The following is an 18,499-nucleotide window of genomic DNA, read 5'->3' on the forward strand; positions in this document are numbered from 1 at the left end:
TGTGAAATTTGAGTTGATAAAAGAAGAATTTAAATTTTATCAGTTGTTCCTTCCTTCTGTCAGAGTCACAGAAGGTGCTTGTCAAAACTTAATGACAGGTGTCATCCATTTTTTGTTTGTTTGTTTTTTGAGACAGGGTTTTTTGCTGTGTAGTTTTGGTACCTGTTCTGGAGCTTGCTCAGTAGACCAGGCTGGCCTTGAACTCACAGAGATCCACCTGGCTCTCCTTCCTGAGTGCTGGGATTAAAGGCATGCACCACCACTGCCCAGTGACAGGTGTCATTCTTAAGGGATAGATCCATCCCACTTCTTGCTCCTTTAGTCATTTTGACAAAGTGATGTGGGTATGTACATGTGAATACACACATCCTTCCACATGCACATAAACATAGACACACACATGCATATGTACACATCTGTATGCACATCCACATATATACACATACATACCCTCATACACAAATACTAATGCCTATATACACACATACATATCCATATTCACTTTACACATATGCATGAATGGTCAAGTAGACATGTGTGTGTGTGTGTGCACATATACATATATGCACATTATGTGCACAAACACATACAAACAGGCTATACAGAGCAGGTATTTGGGTCACCATATCTGCTAGACTTTAACGTTGAGGAGCTGGTACTCCTGCTTCTGAGACTTCCCCTGTCCAGTCCACTACTACTCCATCCTTGCATCTCCATTGGAAAGATTCAGCTTGGGACGGTGACAACCGTGTGCTGTTGGCTTGGTCCCTTCACCGCTCTCAAATTCTCCACTCACCACAACATGCCGCTGACTGAAATGTCTACAGGTCACAGGGTGTTTCAGGACAGGTGGGGACTTGGGCTTCCTCCTTGTCGACTGCCTATAGATGGGCAGGGCTCCAGCTGTAACTCCCTCTCCATCTTCCATGAAGTTTATAGGGGACTGTGTTCTAGCTGCAACCGTCCCTTCATCTCACAGGAAGGTGGCCATTGGCCTTCACCTCTACCATCATTGCTTGGTCTTATGTTGCTTCGTTTCCCCTTGTGGAGTGAATGGGGGAGGGGACTAAAGTAGTGGGAGAGTTGGGATGAGGTCCCAGTACAGCATTTAGTCATGTAAAGCTATTGACATGAAACACAGCCCTCACCTCAGAGAGAATACGTTTATTCTCAAGCCGAAGGTAAGTGACTTAGCCTGGGAACATGGATTCAGGTTGCCCGGAGGAACATGTTCCCACATGGAAATGGTTTCAGGAAGTTTTTTTAGTTTACAGAACAAAACACCTGTTACCAAGGCACCTTTTTAAGGGCGTTGGTGGAAATATCGGTAGGCGAGTTATTCTACTACAGTCTCAAACGTTATCTGAGGACATTGTTTGGTTGGGGTTGGTGGAAGCTAAGTTAATACATCACAAAAGGTGTCACCCCAATAATTGGAAGGGTGTTGGGTAAGACATAAACATGATCAGTGAATTAATAGGACTTAAAGATAACCCAAACTTTCCAAATCTCTACATTCAATTAGTTCTAGCCAAAGATCCAGTATAGGCATAACAACTTTTCCTGCCTGGGAACTGCGGTTCGCACGAGTATAAAACTTACCCAGCTCAGAAGTGGGCTAGGTCAGCTGTGCCCAGATGCCTGGGATCCATTACAGATGGGGAGTATGGGGAACACAGACAATGTCTTTCATCCCTGGGGTCATTCTTGCCGTGTTGTCACCGTGGAAGAGCAGGGGCACTTCCATCTCAGTGTGGAGATGGAGACGTGTGGGTCCTCACTGAATCCAAAGCTGTGGAATTGATGAGATTTCGTATCTCATGCTTCATTAGTTTTGCTTCCCAGATGAGCCCAGTGTGGTGCTGTTTTTAACCTTTGTGTTCATGGCCCCGGTACTTGAGGATTTTGAATATATACACTGAAATGAAGACCGTATTTTAAATGTACACGTATTTTTTTATTTATTTACAGCTGCAGCTGAAGGAAAAGGCAGAAGCGGGGAAGACTTTTTTCAAAAGGTGAGTGACATTTTACTCCTGTCTGGCTTGGGGCTCTATGGGAAATAGCCTTGTGTCCGCAGCGCCACCCAAGATGGCGGGCTGATTTCTCATACCGACATCAGTACAGACCTGTCCTGTCCATTTGCTTCGGCATGCTGCAGTTCTTCCCATCCAAGTCATGTCTAGCCTAGAGGTGGGTAGGTGTCCAGAAAGGCTGTCCATTTTTCTGGTGAGCATAACTTGGGGGAGGGGGTCTGTAACCAGTACAAGATATCTCTTGAGACCTGCCTGCATTTGATCAGCCATCCTGCCCATTCTGTCCCTGCTGTCCCTGAATGTTCTGACCTTCAGTGAGGCCAGTTGGGCCAGTCATGCACATAGCAAGGGGAAATAACGGTCAGGCCCAGTTGAAAAGATGGTGAGGAATTAGGAATGTTGCCTGATAAATCTGAGTTCTCTGTCTCGGGAAGTCTTTCATATGGGAGGATGCCTTTCCCTTTGAAAAGATGGACTGGAGTCCACTGTTTTCTTCCCCTTTCTCCTTGTTTTATTGCACATACATCCTTTTGTGTCTGATTCAGAGAGCATGTCTGGAGAGGCAGCCATGGTAGGAGAAGCTGGGCTGTTCATGAGGTTAAGCAATACTGGAGAGAGCCATTGGAAAGTCTTCATTCTCTTCTCTTTGGCAGACTTTGGTGCAGTCTACTTTTGGTGGGGTGGGGGTGGGGCGTCAAATTCATCATTCATCTGTGTTTCCATCCAAGAGTTTTAAAAGCAGACCTCCTCACATCTGGGACTCAAATCGTTTCTTCATTTTGAAAGTGTTTATTTACCTGCCATAGGCTGCCATGCTGGAGAAACCAAAACCAACCAGGCAAGTGTGCCTCCTTTGAGGACCGTGTGGCACCTGGTGACATGCTCACATGGATCCACAGCAGGAGTGGGTTAGCCAGGGCCTTCTAGGCAAAGAAACCCAACTGTGGACAGTCTCTGCACTCAAACATTTAGGGTGCCTTGTATTAGGTGAGGTTCATGATCCCAGATGATAGAGAGCATTCCTGCCCCAGGGAGAGCTTTCTAAATGGAGTTGAAGTTTTGGGCTGGGGTAAGGGGTGGCCCAATCAGCACAGCACTTGCAAGGGGATCATGAGGAGCAGAGTTTGATCCCCAGAGCCCAAGTTAAAAAAAAAAAAGCCAACCATGATGGTGGGCTCTTGTCACGCCAGATCCTGGGACTCAGAGCAGATCCCTGGGGCTCCCTGGCCAGTCAGTATAGGCTCGTTGATGAGCTCCAGGCCAATGAGAGATGTTGTCTCAAAGGAGGCAGATGGGGATGACAGCTAAGGTTGTACTTTGGCTGCCATATGCATGCACATGTATACTCATGCACATGGACACACATACACATGCACACACCCAAATGCATAAAAAACTTTTAAATATCTAATGATGATGTACTGGCCAAACAGTATGGACCAGGCCATTGGTCCTCTACCCCTGCTTTGGACCTCCAGAGCAGGGCCTTGTAAGCTACTGAAGCCCTGGTTGTGGCTATAGGGACACTGGTTATGTCCAGATTATGTTCGGTTCCTGAGTAGTGAGCTGTGACCAGCTGACTAGGAGAGGCAGAACCGGAGAAGTCTCGCATTGCACTCACAGATCTGCCTCTAGCTGGCAGCAATAGTCCAGACAGGAGCTCTCTGGGACACAAGAGGATGTGGGGGGAGGGGGAGGGGCTGTGGGGGTGGGGTGGGCTTCCTACCTTATCACTCTTCTTTATCTCAGAGGGAGCTGGGAAGAGCTTTTAGACACCTGTGATTCAGACACATTAAAAGCCAAATTAGAACACAGCCCACACTGTCCTACAGGACTTTCCATGCTTAAAAGATTTGCTAATATTTATCACCCTTTGAGGATGCGTCTGTATGACAGCTGCGTAAATGGAAACACATGTCCAAACCCAGGAACACATGTGCTCCTTGAGCCCTGACTTGGAAGTGCAGAAGCCGCTCTTATCTTCAGGTGGACAGGGTCTGCAGGTCTGTCGTGGGAGGGACGGGTGTTCTCCGAAAGCTTATGCTGGAGAAACCAACTTAGTAACAGGCAAACGTCTGAGGTTACAGAAAAGAACTTGCCAGTGTTTGGACCAGACAGGAATGGAACCATGGTTCCTCAGCGGTGGAATGAGGCAAGGAAATGGGCGGGGGGGGGGGGCGGGGGGGGGGGAACAGGGGACGGGGACCTGTTACCTCACCACCCACACTCCAGTAGTGACACATCCATGCTCACTAGCATCTGCTTGTTTGAGAGGGGGTCTTAGCTCTGTAGCCCAGGCTGGTCTTGAACTCACGGCCGTTCTCCTGTGTCAGCATCAGTGCTGGGGTGACAGGTGTAAGCAAGAACACCCGGTATTGCACGTGTGTCTTTAAAGGGACTTTTTTTTTCTATTCTAACCGCTTGGGATGTCCTTCGCTCTTGAGGGTGTGTGTGTGTGTGTGTGTGTGTGTGTGTGTGTGTGTGTGTGCGCGCGCGCGCGCGCGCACGCGCGCGCGCACAAATACAAGTTAAAGCCCCGCTGTTTCCCAGGTTGAGGTTCAATCCCTCTGGTGATTTTTTCAGACATTTTCCAAGTCTGGAGGGTTTTTCCTCCTCTCTGGTGATGCCTCCTAAGGAGGGGATGAGAGACTTTGGGGCAGCTTTGTCTTGGGTGTCACAGAAACCTTTTTGAAAGTCGTATTAATGTGATCATCGTTCAGAGTCGTATCCTGAATTACTCTTTTGACGGTTTCGAATTAGAGAGATGGAATGTATCAGAAGAGTGCATCATAGAATCCCACGGAGTTGAAAGCAGAATTTAACAGCAAAACTGTCAAATGTCTTCTCTTTGAAGCTTTCATGGTTACTGTCTTCCTGCACCTTGAACTTCTCCCAGAGTTTGAGTTACTGCTTCTACCAAAGATGTATTTGGTTATCTCTCTTTCTCTCTCTGTGTGTGGATGCACACATGTGTGTGTGTGCGTGTGCGTATGTGCGTGCGTGTGCACATGTGGCACTTGTGTTGATGTGTATGCATATTTGTGGATGTGCCTGTGGAGACCAGAGATCAACATACTGTCTCTTCCTCAGTAGCTCGCTACCTTATTCTCTGGGACAGCCTTTCCTACTTGGCCTGGAAGTCACAGAGTAGGTTAGACACTTTAGCCAGTGAGCCTCATGGTCTCACTTGTCTCTGCCTCTCTGGTGCCAGGATGGCAAATGGACACCACCAAGCCTGCTTTTTTTTTTTTTTTTTTTTTTTTTTTTTTTTTTTTTAAGCATGGATTGTAGAGATCAGCTTGACCAAGTGAGCCATCTCTTGGCTCTGTGCTCTTGATTTTTCATACCATGCATGGTTTTGAAATGTTTGATGTCCCCGATGCGCTGCTGGGGTAGAAGACGAATTTGCTATCACAGGGAGGACCCAACCGCAGAGCAGCTTAAAGAACGGGCTCTCAGTGAGTTTTCTTTTCCTGGCCCAGCCTCCTGGTTGCTTTGTCCCATCTTACAGCTAGAGAGACCCCATTTCTTGCTGTGTGGCTGAGCTGCTCCTAAAGGCCTAGGACAGTCGTGTCCCTGTGTGAATCTGGCCACCACCACATCCATACATGAGCTGTGAGAAAGTGGATGGGTGTATCCAGGCCAGGCCAGCTGTGGTTTTGAGGCCAGGTCTAGGTAGGGAGTTTTAAACACACAACTGTAACTAGGGAAAAAAGGGAGAGGGGAAGGCTGGGGAATTTTGGAGAAAAAGACGACCGATTCTGTGAGGACTACCCATCCAAAGCCAAACTGTTGGGAAGGTGTGAGGGTCGTGTGCAGAGCCTTCCCGTGGCATACTCTTCCTGTCCCTGTGTTGCTGAAGCATACACGCGGAGCCCCCACCCCCATGGAGAGTGTTTTCTTTCTCTCAGCTCTCATGTCTCGCTGTGCAAGGTCAGGTACAGACAGAGTGCATTTGAGGACCATGGGGGAGGGTCCGATCCACGCCAATCTTCTCATTGGCTGAGGTGCAGCTTCCGCTCATCTCAACACCACCCGGTTTCTGCTGCTTCTTCACAGGGCCTTGTACTTTCTGTATATCCGTGTCTACACTTTCTCCTTTCCTAAAGACGTCATTTGTCTTAGGGTTACTGTTGCTGTCATGAAACATCATAACCCAAAGCAACTTGCAGGCGAGAGGGTTTGTCTTGCTGACATTTCTACATCCGAGTTCATCATTGATAACAGTCAACGTAGGAACTTAACACAGGGCAGGAACCTGGAGGCAGGAGCTGATGCAGGGGCCATGGAGGGGTGCTGCTTACTGGCCTATCTTTCTTCTTCCAAGAGGAGAAGCACCAGGGCACAGTCACAATCAAATCAAAGCAAAACCAAACTCCAACTGTGTGGTAGTTTGACTGTAATTGGCCCCCATAAACTCATAGGGAGTGGCACTGTTAGGAGGTGTAGCCTTTTTGGAATAGGTGTGGTCTTGTTGGAGGAAGTGTGTCACTGTAGAGGTGGGCTTGAGGTCTCACATATACTCAGGGTGTGCCCAGTGAGACAGCCAACTTCCTGTTGCCTTCTGATGAAGATGTAGTCAGTACCATGTCAGGCTGCAGGCCACCATACTGTCTGCTTTGTTGATAACAGACTGAACCTCTGAAAATGTGAGCAGCTACCTCAGTTAAATGTTTTTCCTTTGTAAGAATTGCTATGGTCATGGTATCTCTTCACAGCAATAGAAACCTTAATTCAGACAAACAGTATAAATAACTCAGAGTCCAGTGTCTGGGGTTCAGTCAGAATCTTCTGGGCTCTTCCAGAAGCTTTGCCACAGTCCACACAGCTTGTTTCATAGGCTCAGGCTGGCTCCACTCCATTGCTGCTGCTGTCCTTAGCCACAGTCCCACGGTACTGGCATCTCCAGAGTGCTGGGGGCTAGATCTTTTCTAATATTCTCTCCTGGGCTCTCTTCAGGGACTCTACCCTTCCACATGGTACCAAGCTTCAGCTTCTCTCTCTGACCCCTTCCGTCCTGGGGCTTCCACTGCCACTGAGGCTGCACCTTCACCAGTGGCCTCTTCCAACCTCTCACAATGCCAAGCCTCAGCTGCTCCCCATGACTCCTTCATGCCTTCAAAACCAGTACAATCTGGGGGACTCTTGGACATGACAGAGTTCAGCTGCCAGCACTAGGTACAGCCTTGGTCACCTCTCGAACATGGCTTCTGTGTGCTGACCCTGCGGAAACACGTCCTAGAAGGTCTCGCCTCAGTGATGCTGGTCTCTTCTTGTTAATCACAGCTGATTCTTCAGGCCCAGCTGACCAGAACCATGTGTTCTTTTTTTTTTTTTTTTTGGTTTTCCGAGATAGGGTTTCTCTGTGTAGCTTTGCGCCTTTCCTGGAACTCACTTGGTAGCCCAGGCTGGCCTCGAACTCACAGAGATCCACCTGGCTCTGCCTCCCGAGTGCTGGGATTAAAGGCGTGCGCCACCACCGCCCGGCTGAACCATGTGTTCTTAATTCAAAATATCAAACAGCTCTTGTTTCCTTGGCAGCTTCACAAGCCAGGCCTCTTATCTTCCATGCTCCTATGGAGCAGCTCACCAAGCATTGAACACTTGATGGCTTTTCTAGACCAAAGTTCCAAAGTCCTTCCACAATCCTTCCCAAAACATGGCCAGATCTGTCACAGCAATACCCCGTTATCCTGGTGCCAGTTTCTGTCTTAGGGTTACAGTTGTGCTGTGATCAAATACCATGACCAAAGGCAACTCAAGAAAGAAAGGATTTATTTTGCTGACATCTCTGCATCACAGTTCATCATCGATGGCAGTCAAGGCAAGAACTCGCATAGGCAGGAATCCAGACAGGAGCTGATGCAGAGACTGTGGAGGAATGCTGCTTACTGGCTTGTTTGTTTGTTTGTTTGCTCAGCCTACTTTCTTAGAGTATCCACCAGCCTACAGGCATGACACCACCTTCCATGGGTTGGACCCTCCCACGTCAACACTAAGAGAATATAGACTTGTCTACAACCTGTATTATGGAGGTCATCTCTCACTTGATGTTGCATTCTCTCATATGACTCTAACTTGTGTCAGGTTGATATAAAACTAAGCAGCACATTCTTCATAGGAGATTAGGAGCGCCCCCCCCCCCATGGTCACATATTAACTTATTACATCGGCAGTGACTCTGTTTCTAAATAGGATCCTGGGGGGTTAGGAATTCAGTGTATAGCATTCTTGGGGGATAAACTAAAACCTCTTCACCTTTTAAGGAAGGAAATGGTTTTGTAGAAAATGTTTACTGTCACAGAGAAATTGACTGAAATAATAAATGCTGTTTATTAGATTTATATGTTCAGTTTGATTGACAGGTTTCAGCTGCTTGTCCTTTCTTTTTTTCTGTTGTCATTGTAAGTCATTTCTAAATTACCTAGAATGAAAATGTAATCAATGTGAAAAAGCAGAACAATTAACTGGTGATCCCATTCATTATGTTGAAAGAGAACTGTAGATAAAAATCTTTGTCTTTTGAAAAAAAATTTAATTTAATTTTTTTTTGCCTCCCAACCAAAGTTTCCCCTCCCTCGTCTCTTTCTTCCCTCCTTCCACACCTCCACTCCTCCTCCTTTGTTTCTCTTCAGATATGAGTGGGCCTTCCGTGGATATCAGCCAGCCATGGTATATCGTGTTGCAGGGAGACTGGGCACCTCCCCTTCTATTAAGACTGGATGAGGCAATCTGGTAGGAGGACTAGGTCCCTAGAGCAGGCAGTAGAGTCAGAGACAGTCCCTGCGCTCACTCTTAGGAGTCTCTCAGGAAGACCAAGTTACACAGTGGTGAGATATAGGCGGAGGGCCTAGGTTGGTCCCATGCAGGCTCGCTGGCTGTCCATTCCGTCTCTGTGAGCCCCTGTGAGCCCAGGTTAGTTGGTTCTGTGGGTTTTCTTATGGTGCATTACCCTCTACAGTACTTTCTCCCACTCTTCTGCAGGATTCCTAGGGTTCTACCTAATGTTTGGCTGTGGGTCTCTGCATCTGTTTCCATCAGTTGCTGGATGAAGCCTCTCTGATGACAGTTGGGCTAGGCACCAATCTATGAGGATAGCAGAGTATGATTAGGAATCATTTCATTGATGTGTGTGTGTGTGTGTGTGTGTGTGTGTGTGTGTGTGTGTGTGTGTGTTTGAGATGTTTGGTTCTATCCTCGGTCTCTGGGTTATTCTGCCTCTGGGTCCTGGCCCTCAGGTGTGATGGATATCTTGTAGGCAGGACGTTGTAGGTCAGAGGGTTTGTGGCTGGGTTAGTGTCCCAGTCCCTCCGCTGGAAGTCTTGCTTGGTTACAGGAGATGGTCAGTTACAGAATGGGCATCGCCATTGGGTGTGGGGAGGGGCCGGAAGGGTGTGGGGATGGGAACAGTAGGGATCGGGTTGGGGGTGGATGGAGAGACATCTTGAATCTGGGGCCATCTCTGGGATGAGCTGGAAGCCTAGAGCAATGGAAACTTTTCAGGACTCTCTGAGGGTGACCCAAGCGCAGACTCCTAGCGATAGGGGGTATGGAATCTTTGTCTTTTTACACATGTATATGAAGGTGATTTTCAGTATTTTATGGTTTGACAGGGCTATAGATTAAACCATTTGCATTAGTTGCATTCGTGGTGTGTGTGTGTGTGTGTGTGTGTGTGTGTGTGTGTGTGTGTGCGCGCGCGCGCGCGCGCGTGCGTGCTCACTTGCTCTCACTCGCGCGTGCTTGTTTTACAAAGTTCCCTAGCAATTCTATCCTCTGTTCTCTGGCTCTGTCTATTCTTTAGGGGAGGGAGTGGCTCAGCTTATCAGCACTCCTGCTAGTTCTTTTCCATGCCGAATGGCAACTTTCATCTCGACACATGGAAATGATCTTCCAGGTTGTTTTTTTTTTCCTTGTGGTTTTATTTGGGAGGGGGGCAGTTGTTCATGGATTACTCATTGTCTGTCCTGTTTCCTTTTCATCTTTTCATTCCTCTTGTGAAAATGACCCCAATCAGACCGTTCTTGGCAGGGCAACGTGTTAACAGTGTATAAGGTGGGGATGGGCGCCGTGACGTATTCCCCACGTGACTCGCCGAAGCTGAAGGCTGTTGGGTACTTGTCTCCTGATGGCCGAAGAAGTTGACGTCCGCCTGGCATCTTTATGCCCTCTGACGGGAACACCGGGACTCCCCCTGCACTGGGGTATGCATAGACCCACCCCCAAAGCATGCATCACATATTTTAAATGAAGGAGGATTTTTGTATGTTTGTAATCACATGTTGGATGTTTCTTTGGAAACAGAGTTGACCAATAAACTGTTCCTCGCTGCAAGAGCTAATGGTGTGACTGACTTGAAAGAGATACCCCTAGTCTCCTGCCCTTAAGGCGAAAAGATTGTTTTTGGCATTTTGAAACTGGAAAGTTAGAGAGCGTGGACTTCTAGGGGGAAATTGCTTAAGAGAAAGCTTGGTCCCTTGTACCCCAGAATAAATCAGTCAGTTAATTGTCTTAGATGGGACAACTTTAGTTTTTAGTTGGAAGGGTGGTAGAGGTGATAAAATTCTTGTTGTGTCCTCCACTGGCCATTATCCTGTACATGCTGGGTGACTGTCCCCCTCTAGTTTTGTCTCATGATTTAAAAGTATATTCAGCTGACTGTTGGTTATAAAGGTACCTTTGCAAACTCTGAGTCTTTATGTTTAAATCTTAAATGTATTTTTTTTTTAATGTATCTGTGTGTGTCTGTGTGTGGGAATTTGCATGTAGAGTGCAGTGCCTACAGAATCCAGAAGAGGGCATTAGATCCCCTGGAGCTAGAGTTAGAAGACATTGTGAGTTGCTGGCCATGGGTACTGGGAACTGAACTGGGGTGCTAGAGATGAACAGCAGCAAGTGTTCTTAATTGCTGTGTGATCTCCTCAGCTCCCATTAATACTGTTTTTATCCGTGTGTGTGTGTGTGTGTGTGTGTGTGTGTGTGTGTGTGTGAGAGAGAGAGAGAGAGAGAGAGAGAGACAGAGACAGAGACAGAGACAGAGACAGAGAGAGAGTGTCTGACCAACACACAGAGAAGTCAGTAGAGTATGTAAATATTCTGCTTTCCTTAATAATGGTTCAAGGGAACATTTTATAACTTTATGCTTCTCCAAGTAACTTGACCCTTGAATTAAATGATTGAATATCCTGGATGTTACTGTCTGATGTCAAATAGTCGTTGTGGCTTTTCTATACTGGCTCTTTTGCAGTTAAAAAAAATTATTTGGATGTAAATTCTTTCCTGAAAACTAGTGGTCTTGGTTATTTTAATGGTGGGGAAATGGATCTGGCCATGTTTCCTTTTCATTGTTTTGCCAACCTTAAGTTTTTTTTTCCTGGTGAAATGAGAATGGTCTAGAAACTTATGGGCATGTCTTCCTTTCCTTCGCATTGATTGAGGACATTCGTCACCATAGGTGACCATCGTCACCCACGGTTTCTGCTGTTTGTTGTCACCCTGGTAACATGCAGGGAATGAGGGTACCGAGCAGGAGATGAAGCTGTGGGCAGGTGCAATGTAGAGCTCCTGTCCTCCTTTTGGCTTTCTTCCTTGAGTTTTCCATCAGTTGCTGTTTTGGAAGAAGATGAAGAACTACATTCCCATGAGTCTAGTTACTCTGGAATTCTTGGGGAACCTTACTCTCTCTTCAATAAGAGAGCGCAAAGCTTTTTGAGCTTGGCGTTGTTTTCATAAGTAGATTTCCTTCGGTGGTGGGTGCTGTTGGGGAGGCACGTGGTGTGGCCTGCTCCCCAGCTCTGGAGGTTTAGAGATGCTGAGCCCTTCTTAGCTCCAGCCAGCTCTTGAGAGAGCGAGATTAGCAACCTTGAGGCAGTCGTGTCTCTCAGGGCTTCATGGGAGCACAGATGTGTTTTTTCCATGTTTGAGCATCTCTGTGTGTCATCCTTTTCATCTGACAATATGACCTGTTCCCTTGAGAGCTGGGAATCTCAAATCCTTCTTGTCTGATGGTCTCTTGAAAACACCAAAGGAGAGGCAAATTTGGCTTCCAAAGAGCTTGGGTCTGAGGGACAAGGCCCTTAGCAGGAGGCATTGGAGTGAGAGAGAAATGGCGGCTTCCGAGTTGAACTAAGGATAGCACTCACAGACACTGCTGCCTTCCTTGGGAGCCATGACTGTGGAGGGAAAGGGTCTCCCATGTGGTTCCTGTCCTTGGTCATCACACTCAAGAGAAGGGGCTTGTGAGCACCATGCATGTGTCAGGAATGCGTAAATGGGGGAAATGCTGGTTGTGATCTTATTTCTTCTCAGGACTCCTATGCCTCTGAGGACCATGCGTTGAGTAGGATTTTGATTTTCAGCAAGTGCCCTCTTTAGAGATGTCGTTGGTATGTTGAGTGTAAGGAGGGAAGGAGGGCCCAGTGGATGAGATTCCAGGCAGGATTTAGACAGGGTTATGGTGTCCTCCAGACCCACAGCCCCAGGCACTGAGTGTCTGAAGGGGGATCTGTGGAAAGGTATCGTTGGCCAAAGAACTAATGGATGCCTTTGCAGAGGCAGGGCGAGGGGCAGGGATGCCCCTTCCTGCTTTATTTTTTTTCTTTCAGAAAATAGGTTAAACTTCATCAAATAATTTCATGTGAGCTAATAAGGGTTTCTAGTTCTTTACTTGGAAGTTATAAGGATTAGTGGAGGATTTGAATCTAGAAAAGTCAGCCAGTCATCTGTCCCCCACACTGTTTCCACAGAAAAGGGTAAGAACTGAAAACAGTTGTGGATGCTGTTGTGGTAGCTCACCCCTGTGACTGCACACTTGGTTGGCTAAGGCAGAAGGATTGCTGTGAGTTCCAGGCTAACTTGGAATATATATATATATATGGAGAGAGAGAGAGAGAGAGAGAGAGAGCGCCTTAGGCTAACTTGGACTACAATGTCAGACTTTGTCTCAAAAAAACCAAACCAAAACAAAAAACAAAAACAAAAAGCAAATCAAAACAGTCTTCAAAATCGCCACATACTTTGCAATAAAGCTTGCTTTGCTGATTCTGAAGGTCGTTGGCCCAGGAATGCAGGCCTGCCGGGAAGACACTGCCCCTGGCTCTGTATTAGCTTGGGGTTAGGAACACACAAATACTACTTCCTGAATAACCATGGCAGTCTCAGCAAAGATTATTTTTAATGAGCTTTTGCAACATGAGTTCTCGGCTATTGTGATACCTTTATTATATTTTGAATCATAAAATCGCCAAGTTCAGAATGATGGCTATAAAATAAATAGTTATCACATTTAACTAAGTTCTGATCCTTCTGTGATAATGTCACTTAAAAATGTATTTTCAGGGGGGGGAAATGTTGAAAGTTCTGGCTGATGCAGTTTATTTCTGGCCCTGTTTTATGGAAAGGAAACAAAACTTTCTGAGTAATGGATACAAATGATCCAGATTTGGCAAGGTGTGGAAAATGGGGTTCTGTTCGTAAGATTAAAGAATTGTTGGCTATCATCTTAGCATACATTACAGTTAGCATTAAACCATGAGTGTAATGATAAATGTGTACCAAGAGGGGAGGCAGGAGGCCAAGAGCATCTGCGGTCCAGCAGCCTCAGCAGGGACAGATCTTCCAGCTAAATCATGGACCGGAATTCTCGTTTCTGCTGTCCTCTTTTCTTCAATCCTAAAGTTAAAAATGGTAGGTTACTGGAAACGCCAGAGCAGGGTCCATGACTGTCTACAAGTCTGCTGGTGGGATTTTAGCCTGCTGACATGTCAGCCGAAGGCTCTGGCTCATTGTCCTGGTAGGAGGACATGGATGGGCACTGAGTCTTTAAAAGGGGTCAGGGGACTTTAAGCCAGGGTTGGGAGCCACTGAGATGGAGTGTGGGTAATGGCAGGGGCAGGTTTTACATTCATGTTGGTGTTCAGGGTGACCACTAGTGCTGATAAAAGTAAAGGAATATTGTATTCATGTGCATAATTATATATATATATATATATATGTGTGTGTGTGTGTGTGTATGTATATGTATATATATATATATATATATATATATATATATATATATATATATAACTTATTTATTGCACGTGCATCCTTTACTCAGAACTTAAATTTTGTGTTCATCCTTGTTCTCTTAAAATTCCATGTTCCAAGGCTGGGGAGCTTAGTGGGTAAAGCACATGGTAGGAAGGTTGGAGGATGGAGCATTCACATGCCTAGTATCCACTTGAAGGCTGGGCAGGCATGGCAGCTGTTCGTAAGCCTATCACTGGGGAGGCAGAGATAGGAATACCCGGAGCAAGCCGCACAGCCAGACTAGCTGACCAGAGAACTCTGGGTTCAACTGAGAGACCCTGCTGCAGGATGTGTAAGTGGAGAGCAATTGAGGAAGACACAGACGTCAACTTTGGACCTCCATATGTGCTCACGCTCATGAACGTACATACATTCACACACATGCTCATACTATATACACTGACACACAAAAAACTGATGTTGCGTGGTATGATTTTTCAGGAGGGTATATCGTGAAGCACTAGTGTTAAAACTTAGTGTATGAAAAAGAAACTGTCACACATGGCTTGGCACCTTTTCTCAGTTCTGCCTTGTCATCTTGCTGCCTCCGTGTCTGGCTGGTGACTCTCTAGACTCTGCCCTGCCTCTTCCCAGCAGTCTCGTAGTCTGCTCACCCCACCTATACTTCCTGCCTGGCTACTTTTATTAAACCAGTGTACAAGAGCATTATCCCACAGCAGGATATGTAGCATGTCCCAATGTTATTTGATTCAATAATTTTTGTTCTTGTTAAGAGCTGGAGTCTAGCCAGGCAGTGATGGTGCACGCCTTTAATCCCAGCATTCGGGAAGCAGAGGCAGGTGGATCTCTGTGAGTTCGAGGCCAGCCTGGTCTACAGAGTGAGTTCCAGGATAGGCTCCAAAGCTACACAGAGAAACCCTGTCTCGAAAAACAAAACAAAACAAAAAAACCCAAAACCCAATCAAACAAACAAAAAAACCAAAAAACTAAAACAAACAACAACAACAAAACCCCCCTGGAATCTACAGAATTCAGCAGTCAGTGAGTTACTTGTTACTTGGAAATTCTTTTTTTTTTTTTTTTTTTTTTTTCCTGATTGGAGTCCATGTCGTTGTGGGACTTTCTGAAGCTCCTCCAGAACTTCAGAATGGGGTAAGAGTCAGCGGTTTTTGAATATACACAGCTTCTTCCTCAAAATACAGACCATTGCCACTTTCTATACACACTCAGACTTTATTCACGTTTCTTTTGTCTCCCAGGTACAGCAGAATTTCTCATTGACCTGCCATTGAACTCTGGCTCCTCCCTCTTGACTCAATTCTGACTCCTGTTGCTCCTTGGGCCAATGGCCCAGCCATGTTTCTCGACTCTATTGGCAATAGAGCCATAAACAGACCCTGTGTCTTAGCGAGGGTTTCTATTGCTGTGAAGAGACACCACAGCAACTCTTATAAGGAGAACATTTAACTGGGGTGGCTAGCTTATAGTTTTAGAGGTTCAGAACGTTATCATCATGGCGGGGAGCATAGCAGTGTGCAGGCAGACATGGTGCTGGCTACATCTTCATCAGAAGGCAACAGGAAATGGTCTCAGACAAGGGGCAGTATCTTGAGCATAGGAAACCTCAAAGCCCGCCCCCACAGTGACACACTTCCTCCCACGAGGACATACCTACTCCAACAAAGCCACCCCTCCTTTTAGCTTATGGGGGCCAATTATATTCAAACACCCACACCCTGCCTCAGATGCCCCTTCTAGAGTCCTTTTGGCACCCCAGTCTCCATCCTCTGCCTGGTGGCTAGCTCACAGTCAGCCACCGTGGGACAGTCTGAGCTGAGCTAGCCTATGTGCGCATCCCTCTTCCTTTCTTTTAGTTTTGCTTTGTGTGTTGTTTCCCTCTCTGCTTCAGGCTGTTCCAGTTTTTCTGAAAGTTAATTTTCTTACATTCCTCAGTTCTTGTGAGTTAATGTAGTCCATCTAGTTTCTGAATTCTTGAGTGTTTGGGACCTAGCACATTGCTCTATGTGTTTAGTTAGGACTAAGGGACTTTGTAGGTGTTGGTGTTGTGGGACTGGAGGTAACTCGGGGTATTAATAAGTTATTGGGTAGATGAGAGAAAGCAGGACCTTGATAACCGAAGCCATTTGTCCACGTTGTGAATGAATGGTTGGTATGCAGCTCCTCTGTGTAGAGCTCTTACAATTCATTCACATCCTCCCCAAATCCACATGTTCTTTCAAGGAGAAGGAAATCTCCCATCTCTCTGTTTGTTAATTGGAATAGCCAGTACTTAAAGATTGATACTTAAAGTATTAAGAGTGTGATCAGCTCAGAGCCGCCACCCAACACACACATACGCACGCACGCACGCACGCACGCAAGCATGCACCCAAGCATGCACGCACGCACGCACGCACATGCACACACGCACACATGCACACACGCACGCCATGGAGTTCTAGAGACACTGTGGTGCAAGTCAGGGTCTGCAGAGTAGGTTGTTCATAACTTGGATGGTCCAGAGATGGTGATGCTGTGTTGAAGTAGGATCTGCAAGTTCTGACCTTCAGTACCCAAACAGCCAGGTGCTGCACAGTGTAGGACAGGCCGGCCAGTGAGGAGCTGGGTATCAGCTCTCCTGCAGAAAGGGGGTCATTTCTCACAGAACTGGGAGCAGCATGAGCTGACATGATGTGCTCACGAGGGCTTTGTAAGTGGAGAGGCATTAGGACGATCCTGAGTGGAGGTTTGATTGACAGAATACCCTTCATTGAAGAGTCTGCATCTTCCCCACGGAGGATGGTGTGGTCCTCCTGCCTGCATCATGGGATGAGGCCCAACTCTGAACGCCTCCAGCACCTTGTCTCTTACAGAGCCAAGTGGTTGCATCTTGTATCTGGAGATCCCCTTTTCTTGACTTTTCTGTCTCATTTGCTGGTTTGATTTTTAAAATTAATTTTATTTTTCTTCTTAACACTGGGGTTTGGACCCAGGATCTTGGCTTGAGCCAGCATGTGCTCAGCTACTGAGCAATAGCCGGATGCCTATTTGTTGATGATGCCTATTGCGATGTTTTTTTTTTTTTTTTTTTTTTTTTTGGTTTTTTTTTTCGAGACAGGGTTTCTCTGTGTAGCTTTGCGCCTGTCCTGGAACTCACTTGGTAGCCCAGGCTGGCCTCGAACTCACAAAGATCCACCTGCCTCTGCCTCCCGAGTGCTGGGATTAAAGGCGTGCGCCACCACCACCCGGCTATTGCGATGTTTTTATATTTTGGGTGTGAAAGGTAAACACATTTTATTATCTATTGATATCCTTTTTCCTTCTGTAGTTCTCTCTTCCTCTCTCCCCTCTCCCCTTTCTCACCTCGCCTTTCTCATGCTCTTGATACGGTAACCTGACCTGTACTAAGGTAGTTGGTCACTATGGGAGCCATACCCTGTTACTCCTGTATCAGGAAGCAGGAAATCCTTGGGGACCGAAAGGCTGTGGCTTGATTAGGATGGATTGAAGACACCAACTGGGACTGACTGAGCTTCACCGTTGGTGCAAGGGTAGCAATGCCTTGCCTGGCAGAGTGGGCTAAACAGACCATCCGTGTGCCATGTTTCAGAAGTGGCCATGTATCTCTGTAGCTCAGGGAACATGCTGTATATGAGCCACAGAGTCTGTCACTCTGGTTCCTGTGTGTGGTGCCCACTTTCCTTGATGATGCCATGTTCAGCCTGTAGCTCTGAGTCCTTTTGCATTGGTAAATAACATCTTCCAGGGGCATCTCAGGAACTTCTGTGGCCTACCGGGATGGGTTTTAGAGTCATCACCTTTATCACTGTGCAGGCTCTTTTTGAGTATTGAATGAGGGCTGTCCTGTTAGGCCTGGGAAGGACTAAGTGTGAGTGGAGTTGGGGGTCAATGTGGGTACTAGTGACTTCATGGACAGTACAGGCCTGACGGACCAGGAGCATCAAGTAAGTAAGTGCTGTTGTAGCCCAAGGGAAGTGCTTAAAAGGTGGGGTGAGGGGGACATGGGGATCTGGGGGAAGTATGCATGCAGATAAAGAGGCAGATATAAAAGAGGTGGGTAAAGAGTCTTAGTGAGATGTAGTAGACTGAAGAGGAACAGCAGGAGAGAATGGGGGGGTTGATTTTATTTCTTATAGAAAATGACAGGCATATAAAAGCTACTGCAGAGGTGTTTTGGAGGACAAGCCAGAGGGGTTTTTTTTTTTTTTTTTAAATATGTTGACTTTGAAGTTGTGGTAGGAATGTTAGGGAAAACATTCAGGGGAGAACGTGGGGTTGGAAATAGTATCTTACCAGGAGTGAACAGATGCTCCAGGGTCAGTGGGGGGAGATGCGTAGAGTGGTCCATGAAGATGGATTTTTTTCCCTTAGTCTCTCTCTAATCTTACAGAAAATAACAAATGTGCTTTAAG

General features: G+C 46.5%; 1 protein-coding gene across 3 annotated transcripts in view; it reads left to right on the plus strand.

The window, feature by feature from the left end:
• Bicc1 (BicC family RNA binding protein 1) overlaps positions 1-18,499 on the plus strand; it is a 238,309-nt gene that overhangs the window by 78,057 nt on the left and 141,753 nt on the right. For all 3 annotated transcript variants that reach the window (XM_076557004.1, XM_006979051.4, XM_076557005.1), the window contains exon 2: positions 1,972-2,018. In XM_076557004.1, the coding sequence (XP_076413119.1) occupies positions 1,972-2,018 (47 nt within the window). The remainder of the gene's footprint in view (positions 1-1,971; positions 2,019-18,499) is intronic.

Source organism: Peromyscus maniculatus, chromosome 21 (assembly GCF_049852395.1).
Source record: "Peromyscus maniculatus bairdii isolate BWxNUB_F1_BW_parent chromosome 21, HU_Pman_BW_mat_3.1, whole genome shotgun sequence".
NCBI lineage: Eukaryota > Metazoa > Chordata > Mammalia > Rodentia > Cricetidae > Peromyscus > Peromyscus maniculatus.